Raw genomic sequence first — 17,124 nt, 5'->3', positions numbered from 1 at the left:
CATGCGTCAGCCGGGACAACTCAGGAAGTTGCCGTGTAAAAACATGCACAGGGGAGTTTTAAATGTGGAATACTTAAAGCAGAACTAAGGGTTAATATGTTCTGGATTTCCTGTATCCATTTGTTTGGTCTTTTTTTTTTTCTGTAATGGCGAGGCATTTGACAAAATGGGTCCAGCTAATGCGCTAAATGCTAACAGACCAAACTTTGTCAGATTGATGCTAAAATGTAACACGACAGGCGTCCTGATTGGTCCAACAAGACCATGAAAAATAGTCAAGTCTGCTATCCAGCTGTGTTGGCAGTGCCTCTAGTATTAGCCCGGCGTTATATATGTCCTGGTTGGTCCAAAGATAATGCATGCTATGGGAAAGTAGATGATCTGCCATTGGCAACAACAAAGCACAAATAATATATTCCACTGCTGCTCTGCAGTAGCACTGGCACAACATGAAAGCTGGCCTGGCCCTGGTCCTCGCCATAGCAACAACAAACGTGCTTGTCTCTGAAGAGTAATGTTAGCACTCGAAAACATTGTCCTGGCGGGTTCAACAAGACCATGAAAAATAGGTGAGCCTGGGTTGCCAAGGCAACAGCAAAGATTCAAACCTCCGAACAAAAAGTTTAGTAGTACTGCCAGCACGAGTACAGCAGGATATGTGACCTGGCTAGTCCAACAAGACCACGAAAATCTGTGGCGATCTGCGGCAAACACAAAAAAATGATTTTATCCCCGCAAATAGTAAGAATTGTGCTGCTGGTGTGAAATTTGTCAAATGGTTTTTGCAACTTTGCTATTAGGCTAACAAATTTGTTTCTTTGATTGACTGGGAAACCCAAGCTTATGATTGTGCTCATGGTACCAAATGTTAATTATTTGACCTTTTTTAAATTTCCGTTGTCCTTATTTCCATTCCCCCGTGCCCCGCCCCTCCACTTTTCCTTGCTCCTAGCTGATTTTTTTTCAGCCCCTCCCGATTTGACAAATGCGTCCGCCATGTACGGCGGTCCCTCTTATGTCCTCCATGACCTGTCCGATAAAATCCCAATGACCGACTCTCCACTCTTAGAGCCCCTCCCCAACCTGAAGATTAAGGTGTACAACTCCTCCGGCCTCGTCACGCCGCAGGACGACCTCGGAGGAGACTTTACGTCCAAGCTCTCTCCCAAGGTAAGGCTATTGAGTTTCGCCACAAGTTATTATTTTTTTTTTGATATGTTGGCACAATAACCCCTAAAACACATTTTCCCGTGACTTACTAAAATTCACACGTTAAAATTCCATTCGCAACAAAGCCCATTGAGTCATACCTCATCATAAAGCACTAGAAAAGAGCTTATTAATTCTCCAAAACATGAATATGGAGTAACTGCTACGGAGTCATAGAGCATATTAAAGCACTTGAAGAAGGCTTTCCTGATATGTTTTCTTTCATTACAATTTGCATTCTTTCATTAAAAATTTGCATCGTTACTTGTCGCTTATGAAGACACACATCAGAAGTTTCTAATTTGCAACGAGCACCACTGAGTCACACATAACAGTGCCTCATCGTAAAGCACTTGTAGAGGCCGTTCTAGATCAGGAGACTTAAGAGACGACACATTGGCCTCAAAAAGATTGTTCGAAAATGGCAAAATGCTAAAAATGGCTCGTGACAAACGACCCTCAGTCATACCTCATATTAAAGCCCATAAAGTGATGCTTTGTGCATCAATAGTTATTTTCTCAATGTGCTCTCATAAAATAACACAATGACAAAAAAAATAAAATAAAAAAAAATAAATAAATAAAATAAACGTCGCGACTCAATCACAAGAATAATGTTGCTGATGAAAACTGACATGTCAAAAAAATCAATTTGGAACACAAACCCCAAAGCTCACAGTCACATCTCCGATTAAAGCATTTCCAAATCTGTGAATGTGTCATTGAACAGATGAGACCATGACCCCAAAACATCGAAAAACGGCATCAATATGCTTATTAACCCCCGCCCCCAAAAAAAATCTACTTACACCAAACCATATCGACTTATATGTCACATTAAACCACTAAAAGACGGCTTTCTCGATCCATAGCTATTTCGTCAGTGTGCCAAAAAAACATTGTCAACATTTTCGGCCTGATCAAAATTGACGTGAAAAAACGGAGTCATATCTCAAATTAAAGGACCACGATAGGTGTTCCAAATATGCGATACTATGAACATCACGTCCCACAGTGATGGCTAATAATGGAAAGAAAAAAAAAATGTTTTTTTTCTTGATTGAAAAGTCCCAAGTCATTCTTGTCGCACCAAATCTTAAACTGAACCTGAATCCTAATGACTTATTTTACAAGTCAGTGCTCACATTTAGACCATGAAATGCAAACCTGCTCCTTTTTTTTTTCCTACTACTTGAAACCCTACGGTGATTTGAGATCTTCCCTCTTCCAGCTGAGCCTCATGGCGGCGCTCCCGGGCACGAGGCTCAGCTTCCCAGTAGCAGTTCTCAAGGAAATGTGTCCAACAAAAAAGAGCAAAAAAAGAAAACACTGCCAAAACATTTTTTTTTTTTTTGCATGGAATACTTCAGGATGAACACGTCGTCTCTTCTCAGTGACCAACTTTTACTTGCTGCCACACTGATACTGTTACTTACAACACTCTCGCATTACAACAGCAAATTATATGAATATAGTATCATAAATGAAACAAAATGTCATCCCCGTACACTCTTCAGAAAAATATTTTTTTCAATATATATTAATAAAGTTTAAAAACGAGCAGTAAAAGAAAATAATGTGCTCAGTTTTATTTTTTTTAAAAAGTTGAACAAATAAGAAATTGAAAAATAATTGCCTTAACCTAATAAATAAAATAAAATAAAATGAAATAATAGAGCAATAAAAACGATGCAATTAAATAAAATGTCATTTCTTTACAGACATCACAAAAATATTTTAACAAAAATAATAATAGGAAAATTAAGTTGAATTATGTAAAAGTAAAAATAGTTTTCTGCCTTCATTTTGTAAAAAAAAAAAAAAAAAGTAAGGTAAAATAATGTTCTCTTGTAGAGCCGCTACAAAACAGTCAAGTAGAATAAAATAAAATAACGAACTATAATACACGAGCTCGCTTTTCTGCCATGCTTGTATATGAAAGAAAAAAAAAAGTTCTCAACTGGAGCCAAATCCACTTTGCTGCTCATGGAGACACTGGCACTCCCTCCTGTAACTTTGCCGTTGCAGTTGACACAGTCTCTGCTGGAGAACAGCGACACCATGAACCTTCGGAACCAGAGCTTGGCCCGCACTCGAGACCCCTCGTGTACCGCGCACGGCTCCTTCAACAACCAAGGAGGACACCTCATTGTGCCCAACTCGGGTAAACGCAATCCCACCTCCAAACAGACCCTTCTGCACCAAATCCGTCTCCTCAGGGGAAAGAAATATTTGTGACATAGTTGATCGATGTACAGGAGAAACATTTTTTAATAACCTTTCTATTTTTACGTGAAAATACCACCAGTGAAAAGTAGGATCTGGTGCGACATTTGTTGTCAGAGGTAGTTTATCTCGAAAGGTGTCAATATGCTGGACTAATGCTCCCTTGCTCATTGCGCACGATGACCTGAAAGAAGTTGTTTGTGCCGCTTGTGGTTGCAGGAGTGAGTCTGCTGGTTCCGGCGGGCGCCGTCCCCCAGGGCCGCGTCTACGAGATGTATGTGACGGTGCACAGGAAGGACAGCTCCAGGCAAGTCTTAGCCCCTTTCTCCCCCCGCCCCTCCCCCCATCTTCCTCACGTCTTTCATGTGCCTTCCCAGCTGCTGGCCGAACACGTTTTTTCCTCTTCAGCTCAACGTCTCGACACGTATTCCTCGCCGGTATTAATATTTACATTCATTGATCGTTTCTGTTGATCATTCGCAGTGAATGCAGGGCCATCTTTGATACATTTTTTCAGCTTTTTGGGGCAGACCAGCCAAGAGATGTTTTAATGTTTTGTTTTGATTTTTTTTTTTTTAAACCTATTCAAACTTAGAATATGAATGAGGCTTTACTTTTCAAAATGTTGAATTCAACTTCATTTTATTTGAACTTATTGCGGTACGAAGACTTCCTATTTTTTTACACTTAAAACTATTGGTTCAAAAATAACCCCCCAAAATTCTATACACTATGCTAAATATTTTATTTCATTCTTATTATTATTTTACGTTTTCACGCAATGGACTATTACTACTAACTGCGCAATGTGTAACAGTGTTGAGACAGTTCAGTTGTTTCATAAAAATCCTTCTGAAGGATTTTAAGGACTTTGTCAGTGAATCATCTTGTGTCGAGGCGAAAATATAACTTTTGTCAGCGCAGAACATAGATGACTGGGATTTGCCTTGGGCCCCTAAATGACTAAATACGCGCCTGCTTTAGCTGCAAAGTGTCACATCAAATTTCAGAAAAATGCCGGGCCTCTAACTTCAAACGGTCGCCTTAATACAATTCCACACGCGTAATAGCCCAACGGATTAAGTGGCAACCTCGGCGTTGGCCATGCCAACGTGACTGCGCTACATTTCGCCTCCTTGATGGAATGTTTATTTTATCTTCTTCTACTTCTCCCTTCATGAGTCATTAATGAGGTCCAGCGGCTGAATCAATAATGCTGTCGAGGATTAGTGCTGCCTCAAGCAGTGCTGCCCCACGCCCCCCAATTTTTTTTTTTTAAAGTCGAGACTAAAAAAAACAAGAAGACGTGCCTTGAAGCTGCACGGTCTTTCACACCAGCCATCAGGTGGCAACAGATGAAATGCTCGTTTGGCTAAAAATGACTCACTGGTATTGTTACATTAAAACAAAACGTAACGGCAAACTGATGCTTTTAAACAGAAATTTTGCTTTGATGAAGTCGTGGACAGGTGATAGTTGAATGCGAGTGGAGGAAGATGACTGATGTTGGGCTGAGTGTTGCACAAGAGGCGGGGAGTGAGCACCCGGGATGTTTTCTCACTCGACTCACTCGGTTGGAGTTTCAAACACCCACGCGCTGATGGGATTTTATTTTATTCCATTTTATTTGAAGTTTGTGGTTTTATTGTCAAAGGGCTTTGGATATATTTTTTTTGTTCGTCTAAGAATTGCCTGATTTACTCACAATGTGTTTTCTAATTGCATAACTCTGTCTTGTTTTTATTTGGATTTGATTTTGAATTATTAGTAGAATTAGTTGCTTACATGTGATATAATCAGTGTGATTGTACTTTTTCGTATACCATTTTTGTACACCCAATGCATTTCATTTGATTATTTTTCAATGCATTTTAATGGCCGTAGGTAATACCCGGATTTTCGCCAGTCGAAGGCCCGCCCGGTCCGAATCAATCAATCAAACTTTATTTATGTTGCACTTTTCATACATAAAAATGCAATTCAAAGTGCTGTACATTGCCTTCATTTTATTTACCTGATATATACTGTAATTTTCTGATTTTATGATCTAAATTGATATATACTTTATCATTAATTTTAGTATGACGAGCCAGCAAAACTATATTTTTGTTTTTAAATATTTAAGGTTCATTTTTACAGACTCGAATTAGTATTGTCATTGTTGTTTATTTGTTTTATTTACTTTATGTCATTGTTTACATTTAACATGCATCAACTTCCAAATTATATCTTAAGAGCAAAATTTGGATTATTTGACGAGTGCCCAGGAGTCGTACGACTGCTTTCGAGCAACACAGCCCGAGACTAAAACGACTCCCACCGACTTAAAATGCTGCGGCTACGTTTTTATCTGTTCGCCGCAGACCACCGGTGGAGGACGTGCAGACTGTGCTGAGTCCGGTGGTAAGCTGCGGACCCCCAGGAGCTCTGCTGACCAGACCGGTCATCCTCACCATCCACCATTGTGCTGACAACGTCCACGAGGACTGGCTCATACAGCTGAAAAACCAACTGGCTATGGGCGAGTGGGAGGCGAGTGCACGTGCTTCTTTGCTTATGTTTGTCTACAGTTACACACAAGTCTTTATTTATTTATGTATTTATTTATTTATACACTGCTTTGTGTGTTCTTATGACACTACTTCAGATCTCGACATGGCTGAGTAGCGTATGATTACATTTTAACTCTGCGTCGAGCAACTGCAACCCTGTCATGCTTTCATCAAGTTGTGCTTTGTAATGTGGGATGGCGGGAACTAAGTATGCAAGTAGTATGGTAAAATTAGTTTTGCTTTTAACCACAGCTACACCGATAACCTACTACTCCATTTCCAGTTTTAACACATCAGGATGGGTATTTTGGACCCCCTGTTGGATAATTGGACAATTTCTTGACCCAACGTGCTGGGTCAAATTCTCAGCCAACGGTATAAATAACCCAGCATTGGATCAGTCCTTTTTGGACCCAGCGTTCGATAAGCCATTTCACCTAATTTAGTTTACTTTTGAGCCAACGGTGTAAGAAGTGTACTGCGTAGCTTCGGTTGGTATGTCGGTAGAGGGTAAGTAAGTAGATGGGGTTGGTAGTTAAATAGGTGAGTATAGGGTAAGTCGTAGCTTAATCATTTCATCTTTACCATCATACAGTCGAATAATATCAAGCAGTGTAGTATAAGAAAGCCACCCGTGACTATAGTTTCAGCAGCAAAAGGTAACATCCCCCAACACAGAGCACACCATGCCTGACAACCTGTTCATCTAGCCAACACGCACACGCTATGTGATATACACCACGTCTGTAGGGGATAAAGCCAATAGAAAAGCAGGCGAGAGTTCTCTTACAGGAGGTAGGAGACTCCTATCAGCTGCAATTTGTTATGCTCCTGCCGTCCTCCTCCTCCTCTCTCATCTTTCTTTTTTTTTTTTGTGTGTGCGCTTATTTTAGCATGAAGCCTCAGCAATTTCAGCGAGTGTGTTTTTGTATACTGTGTGTGTGTGTGTGTGTGTGTGTGTGCATCATCCCCGTGCGCTCGTCTTGTTTCTTATCACAGCTCCACACAATGTCTCTGCGCAATTAGCCATGCGTACGATGCCTGTGTGTGCGCCTGTACGTACGTGCAAGTGTGTATTTGTGGTTTTGTGTGTGTGTGGGGGGGGGGGGGTCTATGTTTGGAGCAGCAGGGATGGGGTATTGAAAATGAAAAGCAGAATTTGTTTGGAGGAAAATTCCCCCCCCCCCACACACACACAAAAATTACATTTAAGATCCAAATGGAGTGAAGTAATTCAATTCTGCAGGTGTCAGGCCACAGTGTGATTAGAACTACCGCTGATTACACATTCAAAGCATGTTAGCTCCCCCTGCCCTATTGTATTGATTGGGTCTCATCTCAAAAGCATTAGCGACAGACACAGCGCAAGGGTGCCTGCCCATGCGAGTGACCCGACTTAGGAGCGATCCGACTTACGAGTTTTTTGAGCCACGATCAACAGATTTTCTGTTTTGACTTGAGATGGAAAATGCATGACACAACAAGCAGTAAACTGGCAGATATAATTCGTCAATATTTTTCAAAAAATAAGCTTCACACTGTTTACAGCAACTTTCAGCTGAAGGTTTCTGTCAAACTCAACTTAAAACAGAAGAGAAATACACATTATGTATTCAAAACAACCACCTACTGTTGCCTCCACTACCTGAATGCTAAGGTACAATGGGAAACTCCATAGGAACAAAAGCTAACAATTAGCATTCTATTGTTAATGTTGTTCCCCTTTAAGCGACAAGTATCTGAAGGTGCTGCAACACATATAGACTGACCATATAACAATGGTCACATGCATATATTCTTTATCCTCTATGAAGACTGACTCAAATTAATGTTGTACTGAGAAGCTGATCGAGGAGCTGAGTTTCCAGTATAGTATATCAGTGTATCAGTTTTATACTGCCGCCAGGTGGCAAAGGTGCACACACCAGAATGAGCAGCACAATTGAAGGGAAAGGTGTGTTTCATTCTTTTTAATTGTATTGTATTATATTTAATTCTACAGCTCTGACCGGCTCCAGCACGCCCGAGACCCTTGTGAGGATAAGCGGATTAGAAAATGGATGGATGGATGGATGGATGGATTTAATTCCATCATCACTGTGCGTTTTGTATCACGCGTAATATCAAAGATATTAAAAATGGATCACAAAACTTTTTTTTTTTTTAATGGAAGGCTTAAACAGATTAATAAGTAAAGAACATAGTAAAGTGTTGGTCAGTAGGTAAGATGGATAGCCAACACTCATCTTCAGCATAACATACTGGCTCCACAGTAACGTGTGTGTATGCGTGTCCAACAGGATGTGGTAGTGGTGGGCGAGGAAAACTTCACCACTCCCTGCTACGTGCAGATGGACTCGGAAGCCTGTCACATCCTCACGGAGACTCTGGGCACGTACTGTCTGGTGGGCCAGTCGGTGGGCAAGGCGGCCGCCAAGAGGCTGAAGCTGGCTGTCTTTGGGCCCGTTTCTTGCACCACGCTGGACTACCACATCAGGGTGTACTGTCTGGACGACACGCAAGATGCACTCAAGGTAAGAAACCCCGCAGTTGTGTGGACACAACATTAGCTACACTTGCATAATAAAAACTATCAAGAATAAAAATAATATAACACAGGCTAACCAGTCAACCAGATCCCAGCTCCTGATTTAACTCTCTAAGGGTGCGTAGAGTGTTTTCTACACAACAGTGACTTTGATGCTCATACTTTTTGCTTCAGTCATTCTTCAAACTTCTTCTTGTATAAAAGTACCATTAACAATCAAAATGTGCTTTTGATGGCAAAATAATGTATTTACAACAAATCACGAGTGTAACAATTTTACATTTGACAAACTTTATAAATTCTTTGCACGCTATTCAGTCGTGGTAGTAGTATTTAGTAGTGTGTGTGTGTGTGTATGTGTGTGCGCACGCGTGCGCTCGTGCACTAGGTACATGACGTCATCACTTCTCCTTCTAAATTTAAGTAATTCCCATCATCTTTTCTCCATTTTGTGGCATGCTCTGTAGTAAATTTAACATGACAAACACTTTGATCAGTCACAAGGTGCTTGCAACGGTCGCATTTCCTGCTTCCAGCATGTTTTAGCATCTTACACGTGCGATGAGCTCCTCCCAAAGAGATCCAATGCTGCCACCTGTGGGCCGATTTCATGATCGCAGTTGCCCAAGATTGTTTTCCACCCATTCCCATTGGGAAAAAAAAAAAAAGAAAACGTAGTTAACGGCGATTGACGTTGAAGGAGCAATTTTATAAATTGCAATACTGTACTACCATCTTGGGGGGACTTAATGGCTTTTCAGTTCATTTGAGTAGCGAACAGGAATTAGATAAAGTAGTGAAACCTGCCATGTGCGACATGTGCGGCCCCATATTTTTATATTCTTATTCTGTCTTAATTCTAATCTTTTCTGTTGCTCTATTTAAGCACTAAGCACATTTTAGATCTAATCGAGTGTTTTTTTTTATTGTCTGCTCAACATGGGCTCCAACTCCAAGCCTCAAGTCATCATAAGAAGAATTCACGGTGCTTTATTGTGTTCATTTGCATTCCGACATATTAAAGATTTTGTGTGTGTGGCGTCTTCATCTTGGCGGCGATAAACAAAACCGGGTCGAGCAATGTCAAACTAGCTGACGCTTTAGAGTTTAAACATATTCAAAAGCCCCGGAGGGAACATCTGATACGGGGGAGCTTAGCGCTGCTAATTTATGCATGAAGTGATCAAGTTGAGTAGCAACGCGTAGACACGCGCGCACTAACAGTGTGGTTAGCATTTCAAACAAGCAATTCCACCATTAAAAACAACTCTCGGAGAGATGCGGTTTAGCATATTACATACCACTTGTCTTTTTTACTTTTAATCTTGTAAAACGGGAGAAATTATGCAGAGTGGATGCCCACGCATGGAATGAACGCACAAGTGTCCCAACGAGCGACGTGGCCGCTTGTCCCGCATGTATTTAAACAACAAAATGTTGCCATTGATCGCAAATGTACACGTAAATGTAAATGAGCTGAGGGTGTTCAAATGTGCAGCCACATGCTGCTTCACCGTGCATAATTTTTGTACAGTCTTGTGCAATAGAAAAGCAGTGCTTTAGCACCATCATGTGGGTATCTACGGGCACCTTTAAGGGGGCTGAAAATTGATTTTTTTTTTTTTTGGGGGGTGGGGGGTAATAATCTAATGAAGCACAATAAAAGTAAATGTATGTTCAATTTATGGGTAGTTTATTTTCATATTTCTTTTCATTTTTTTTCTTAGATGAATTCAAATACCGTAACCAACTATTTAATGACATTTTGAATTAATAAAAATATTTTTAATAACCAATTTGAGGAGGGGAAATGGCTGAATTACTCTAACAAATATTACAGCACTCATAATCATATAAATGCCAGATGGGCCAAATTATTCTGATATTATTGGTATCATATTATTATGGGTATGCAAAAGAAACAGAATCAAATGTTCAAACTTTGCAGTGCATTCATTTTTCTTTTTTGAAATCCAACGTGGTACATCTCGCAAGTTCACTTGTATTTAGGTACAATACATTTTCATTTCGTCTTTTAGAACCGTTTGTTTTCAAATATTTATTTCCCAAATGTACAATACATTTTCATTGAAACATTATTGAAGCGCAGATTGAATTTCTTGTATTGAAGTGCAGGGTTACTGTTCGAATTGTACTTAATGTTGCAGTCACTGAGAGTAATATCGTACATTATTTTAATGTTTGTCATGACGTTGATACTTTTTTTTTTGAGGTGGTACGAAGAACTACATGCATAGTTGATTGAATGCGTAAGGTGTAAAAAAAAAAAAAAAAAAAAAGAAGTAAAAAACATTCTTCTGGCGGTCATTTTTTTGCAGGAGGTTCTTCAGATGGAGACGCAAATGGGAGGCAAGCTCCTGGACGAGCCCAAGACTCTCAACTTTAAAGACAGCACGCATAACCTGAGACTGTCCGTTCATGATGTACCGCACCCGCACTGGAAGAGCAAACTCATTGCCAAATATCAGGTGAAACCACAGGGGCGCAAAAGTACTCACACTCTTCAGTTAAGTATTGATTTGACTCCTTTGCGAAATCAACTTTTGTACGTACCCCCGCAGGAGATCCCCTTCTACCAGGTATGGAGCGCGAGCCAGAGGAGCCTCCACTGCACCTTCACGCTGGAGAGGATGAGCTCGGCCGTTACCGAGGTCAGCTGTAAGCTGTGCGTCAGGCAGGTGGAGGGCGAGGGCCAGATCTTTCAGCTCAGCAACACCCTGGAGGAGGTTCGAGCGCCACCGTTCACACCGCACCATAATCAACTTGCTAATATACTAACCGCCATAATCCCGGGTGACCGCTTTGTATCCCGCAAGGCATAAACTGAATTTATATCATGCCATTTAAATACAAACTGGGCCAAAGTACCATTAAGGCCACATGGACACCAAACTGGTAAAAAAAAACATTAAAAAATAAAATGAAATGACTTACAGTCAAATAGGAAGCATGTATGTCTGTCACCGTTTCCGTCAGCATTTTATACCGCCCCAAACGGGCCCATGCCATCCCTTGTCGACGACAGACAATTGGCGGCAAGAATGTAATTTCCATGTCGCTCACAGGTGCCGCGCAAGCCGACACGTAGCCAAATAAAGAATATATGTATATATACACACACACACACACACACACACACACACAATTATTCATTCATTGATTCACTCGCCGAACCATTTGGAGAAGTTCTGTGGATGCATACATTGACCAAAGTCCTCTTGACGATCCTCCCGTCTCATTTGCACATTTTCGGCCTAAAGCCCGCCGCAGCCATGGCATGGGAGTTCAAAATGATGACATTTGGAGCCCCCTCACCCATCCCCCAAGCAAAAAAAATTAAAAAATACAGTCTGACCTTTGAACCCACCCGGCATACACGCTCAGCTTTTGTCGGTATGGCAAAAATCAAAGCCTCACTATTCCGGTCATGTTGGCATGACCTCTCGGCCCACTATGAATGATTGAACAGTCGCAGGCAGCTCAACTTTGTGACTTGTGGACTTTTGAGAGTGTGCAAGTTCGTGGAGGAACTTCTCTGTGTGCTCGGCTTCATCTTTGGGCATCCTGCTCTTTATTAGTGTTCCCGAGAAGCGACTTTATTCAGGAAAACGCGTGACCAAAAAAAATGTTGGGGTTTTTTCGAGGTAGAAATGAATGACTGGCATTTCTTTTCAATTCATTGTAGGAGCTCCAGTGCATAGACACGTCCCTGATGGACCCAGCCAGCAACATCACCACATTAGTGGGGCCCAACGCCTTCCGCATCCCCCTGTCCATCAGACACAAACTGTGCGGGAGTCTGGACGCACCGCAGACAAGAGGCAACGACTGGAGGATGCTGGCCCACAAGCTCAACTTGGACAGGTCGCTTCCGTCCTCCAAATGACTCGACACCACATGCGCACTCATTCATTTTCTTTGGACGATTTTTGAAAAACAAAACGTCACTGCACTTCCTCAAATCCCAATTCTTATCATTTCATATTTTAATTAAAATGTAATCGAGGCAACAAAAAAAACATTAAAAGATCAAAGTATAAATCCAATTTAATACAACGGTTCAATTAGCTAGTTTGGATATTTCCCGACAGATGAAAGCTGCAAACACACTCCTCTCAAAGCGTCAAGGCACCACTGCACGGTGAACGTGAGCTTCATGTTTGTTTTTGGCATTCCTCAGGTACCTGAACTACTTCGCCACCAAGTCCAGTCCGACGGGCGTCATTCTGGACCTTTGGGAGGCCCAGCATTTCCCCGACGGGGACCTCAACGAACTGGCGGCCGTGCTGGAAGAGATGGGTCGACACGATAGCAACTTCTGCTCCATGACCGTGGAACACTAGGGACCAACGACTCTGGACAAATGGCAACGGTTGACCATGTACGCGGGCCAGACTAACCCAGGGGGACGCGAGCAGAACGACCAAAAAAAACAAACAAAATAAAAGCTGCGTCTTTTTACTCGCCGAGAACAAGCTAAACTAGCGATGTTACTTAAAAGTGGCATCGTCGGTAGCGGGCTAACAAAACAAACTAAGGAAAGCGTTAGCGATTGTTGCAAACCGCTAGCTAGGGTAAAGGGATCGAGCTAAGGACGTGAATTCAGGGAAAGCGTTTGCTCAACGCTAGCGAGCATAAAAGGAAGCTAGCTTAAGAAAAAAATGTTTTGACGGGTGGGTGTATGACTGTCAACCTGTCGGGAACAAACTGTTTAGTTTAACGGGTGGGCTTAAAAGTGGCATTGTAACAAAATGAGCTAAGTGTTTGTTGAGGCCTGAGGGACAGTTGCTAACCCGTAGCGAGCATAAATGGAACATAGCTTTGAAGATGCTTTGAGGAGTGTTTTTACGGCTTTCATCCATCGGGAACGATCCAAACTATGTCGTGGGCTCATAACACAAGATAAGGATGTAGTTGGAGGGAAAACATTGGCGATGAATGCTAACTGCTAGCATGGTAAACGAAGGCTAGCTCACATATGTATTGTATACATTTACAATTTTTAAAAATGTAAGCGACGAAACGACGCAGCTACTCAGAGGCCGTGCCCTGTTGCAACTGTTAACCAGAAAGTCCTGCAAAGCCACAACAAGCCCCTCCAGTAAGCCCGCCTCCACTCGGATCCTGTCACGAATCGACCGGTTTCCCCGATGTATTGATATGAGCGGGAGAACATGCGAAAAATAGATTCTCCCTCGTTATTATTCCTATTTTTATTTTATGATACTAATTATTATTGAATGAATGCAAGCCATGGCAAGAGAGTCTATGAGTTACAACTGCAGGAAGCAGTATTATTTTTCGTAATGACGAACAACCAGCAGGGGGTAGAAGAAAGAGGACGAGGCAGCGATCGCACCACATGATTAATCCACTCGTTTTTTTTTTCCAAATATGTCATGCATATTCATACAGTAAGAGCAACTTTGGTGTCGTGTCACATCACCGCCATGTCTTGATCTCTAGTGCCATCCAGTGGCCTTGACAATACAGTTTAGTTGTCTTTTCATTTTAATGACTCATGTAAATACATGATTGTCAGATGTTAAGTACGTTTACATTTTTTTCCTCATTGAAGATTATTGTAGTTGTGATCTCATAATTATTTGAGTTATATTTTAGGTTTTCATAAAATGTCCATGTCACCACATTATGGAAATCGTGTTTGAAACACTTTTTTATATTTATTTTTTTAGATGAACAAAAAAAAAAAACATTGAGAAATCAATCTCAAAGCATGAATTTATTTTTTCTGTTTTTTTTTTTTTTTTGTTCATATTTTGGTTGTCAAAATATATTTGAGGCCTTGGGATTCATTATTACAAAAACATATTTAATGTATTTAAACGTTAAGATAAATATTTGAAAGAGTTCAAAACAAATGTAAATTTTTTTTTTTTTATTTTATAAGAGCAGTCAACATAGAAATATTATAAAAACATCTTATATTTTAAATCGTTTTGCATCATTATCAACAGCAACGCCAGATTGTTTTATTAATGTCATTATTCTGGGGTTGGTGCACCATGTTTGAATAAAAATATATGATTTGTAAATCATTCTCAGTTTTAACAAAAAAAAAAAAGAACTTTAAAAAGTTAGTGTTTTGAATCAAGGGAAAATGTATGTCTGTGAAAAAATAATTAATTAATCAAAACATGATTTCTTCTTAGGTCACCGCTCAAAATGAGGAAATAAAAGGCTTATATAATTCTAACAACATTCTCAGTTTTGAATAGGTGTCCATAATTTTAACCCCCCCTCCGAGGACAAAAAAAAAAAAAAATTGATCAGATGACGCAGTTTCTTTAAAGGATTACATTTTCTGGATAAATAACATCCAACAAAAACAGTATGTAAACATCAGTATGTAGCAGGCAAAAGCTTGTTTTTTTTTTTTTGGGGGGGGGGGGTCACTTTTTCTCTTTTGGGGTTTGCCCCAAAAGATGTGCTTCTTGGTTGGATGTTGTGATTGTTTCCTGATGTAAGTGCTAATTCAAAAAGGGTACAGGGTGCATTTAAAATGCAAACTCGACCCCAAAGGCTACGGCGATGACATCGACTTTTTTTTTTCCTTCATTTTCAAAAATCTGCTAGTCGACATTTTAGCCACTGGACTCTTCACGTGGACTCGACATACAAATACAGTGTTGTTATTGTATGGAAATGTAAGGGGAAAAAAAGTGTTTTCTATTTGACTATAGTGTGTACACTTGTGTACTGTCACTTTAAGAGTTAGAGAAAAAAGTTAGGAAGTAGTTAGTATGTTTACTTTGTTGTTGTTGTTTTTTTGTTTAGTTTTTTTGTCGACTATGCAAACTGCCATTGGTTGTCATGATGGACGTCTTGGCTGTGCTTGTACCGTTTTGCTATGGAGAGTGATTTGGACTTGACACATGTTGAGCCGTGGTGGTGACTGTTTTGGTTGCATCCGGCACGCTTGTCATGACATCTTTTTGCGCTCTCCTTGTTTTCTGTACAAAGTGTAAGAAAGAATTTTTAAGACGATTAATAAATTATATTTATAAGCAACGCTCAACACGACTTCCTTTGCTGCTGTTCGTTTTTTTTTTAAACACTAAACACTTTTCACGCCACTTCTGAGACAATTTTTCACCTCAACTTGAATCTTGGGTTTCAAAGTCATTTGAAACACTCACCCGAGTTTATAATTAAATATTTAAATTTTAAATTTAAAACCCTAATTTGAAAACCTAATCTTAATTTGAAACCCTACATTGGAACCTTAACCCTAGTTTCAAATCCTGCTTTGATACCCTAATCCTTCCTTTGAAACCCAAACCGGAGTTCCAAAGTCTATCTACATTTAAACCTGATGTCACAAATTCTGACAGGTGAATTTCGAATGCATATTTGTGACTGTTAAAAAAAAGACCTAAATTGGAAAGGCAAAACCTACTTTGAAACCCTAACCCTAGTTTGACACCCTACCTTGAAACCCTTACCCCGGTTTGAAACCCAACTTTGCAACTCCATCCCTCGGTCAATTTGAAACCCTAACCCTAGTTTAAAACCTTACTTTGCAACCCTAATCCTAGGTTGAAACCCTAACCCTCATTTAAAATCCTACTTTGAAACGTTGACCCTAGTTTAAAACCCTACTGTTAAATCCAAAGCCTAGTTTAAAACCTTACATCAAAACCGAACCGGCGCCAAGCTCTAGTTTAAAACCCTACTCTGAAAGCCCAAATTATAAGAACACTTTAAAAACTGCAGCTGACAGAAAGTGCTGTGTGTGATACAGATCAAAAAAATGCATCAACTTTGTTTTCATATTCAAATAAAAGCACTGTTTTAAATTAAAAAAAAATGTAGGCATATTAATTTTTCCAGAGCTTTTATTTCTGGATCTGTACACAAGGTATTAAAGTACAACAGAAAATACAAAAAATGTTTTAACAAAATGAGTGAGAAGAGAGAGCAAACAAACAACACAAAAAGAAAAAAACCTGAATGTCTATGTACAATTCTTATAAACAATAAAGATAACTTCTGTTCTGTAACATTTCTCATAACGATGCCTTTTTGATTGTCTAGAATTCTGGATAGATTTTTTCTGCAGGGGTTTTATTCACAAAAGGTATTTTGGGTTGTTTTTTCCATGTTTTTCTGTAAAATGACTGAACAAAAATAAAAATATAAAATTAAATTTGCTTCGTGCCGGCTTGCACACGCGCACACACAAACACACGCTCGCACACCAATAAAATATCACATTTTTCCAGAGTTCACAGGGTGGTGGGAAAAAAAACAAACAAGAAAAAAAATAAACCACTTTTAAAATGGCCTTTTACATTCTGACGTGTTTGTACAAACCACAGAGTGAAATAATAAATAGCACAGCACCGCTACCCACCACCTACTGCATTTTTTTAAACAAACAAAAAAAAAAAAACAACACAAAAGACAAAAATACAAAATGTCATCTCCCAAAGACCAGCAGCCATGCCATCCAGACAAATACAGGAAGATCAAGATGGGGTTTTTTTCCACTCTCTTTTACGTTTATGCTAACAAACTGAGTGATCGACGAGGTATTTTACACCG

General features: G+C 40.0%; 2 protein-coding genes across 5 annotated transcripts in view; one reads left to right on the top strand and one right to left on the bottom strand.

Moving 5' to 3' along the window:
- LOC109520678 (netrin receptor UNC5C) overlaps positions 1-13,099 on the top strand; it is a 166,935-nt gene extending 153,836 nt beyond the window's left edge. For all 3 annotated transcript variants that reach the window (XM_019878066.1, XM_019878065.1, XM_019878067.1), the window contains 9 exons: positions 1,070-1,170; positions 3,238-3,373; positions 3,655-3,742; positions 5,799-5,967; positions 8,288-8,521; positions 10,875-11,024; positions 11,118-11,282; positions 12,242-12,420; positions 12,737-13,099. In XM_019878066.1, the coding sequence (XP_019733625.1) occupies positions 1,070-1,170; positions 3,238-3,373; positions 3,655-3,742; positions 5,799-5,967; positions 8,288-8,521; positions 10,875-11,024; positions 11,118-11,282; positions 12,242-12,420; positions 12,737-12,899 (1,385 nt within the window). In that variant the 3' untranslated portion in view covers positions 12,900-13,099. The remainder of the gene's footprint in view (positions 1-1,069; positions 1,171-3,237; positions 3,374-3,654; positions 3,743-5,798; positions 5,968-8,287; positions 8,522-10,874; positions 11,025-11,117; positions 11,283-12,241; positions 12,421-12,736) is intronic.
- Positions 13,100-16,397: 3,298 nt separating this feature from the next.
- Positions 16,398-17,124, bottom strand: part of mier3b (mesoderm induction early response 1, family member 3 b) — an 11,825-nt gene continuing 11,098 nt past the window's right edge. For both annotated transcript variants that reach the window (XM_019878074.1, XM_019878075.1), the window contains exon 13: positions 16,398-17,124. This exon is cut by the window's right edge and continues 3,087 nt beyond it. The gene's annotated coding sequence lies outside the window, so the exon portion shown is untranslated.

Source organism: Hippocampus comes, unplaced genomic scaffold (genome assembly GCF_001891065.2).
Source record: "Hippocampus comes isolate QL1 unplaced genomic scaffold, H_comes_QL1_v1.1 scaffold13, whole genome shotgun sequence".
NCBI lineage: Eukaryota > Metazoa > Chordata > Actinopteri > Syngnathiformes > Syngnathidae > Hippocampus > Hippocampus comes.
The sequence above is the reverse complement of the archived record's forward strand: the minus strand, read 5'-3'. Positions and strand labels throughout refer to the sequence as shown.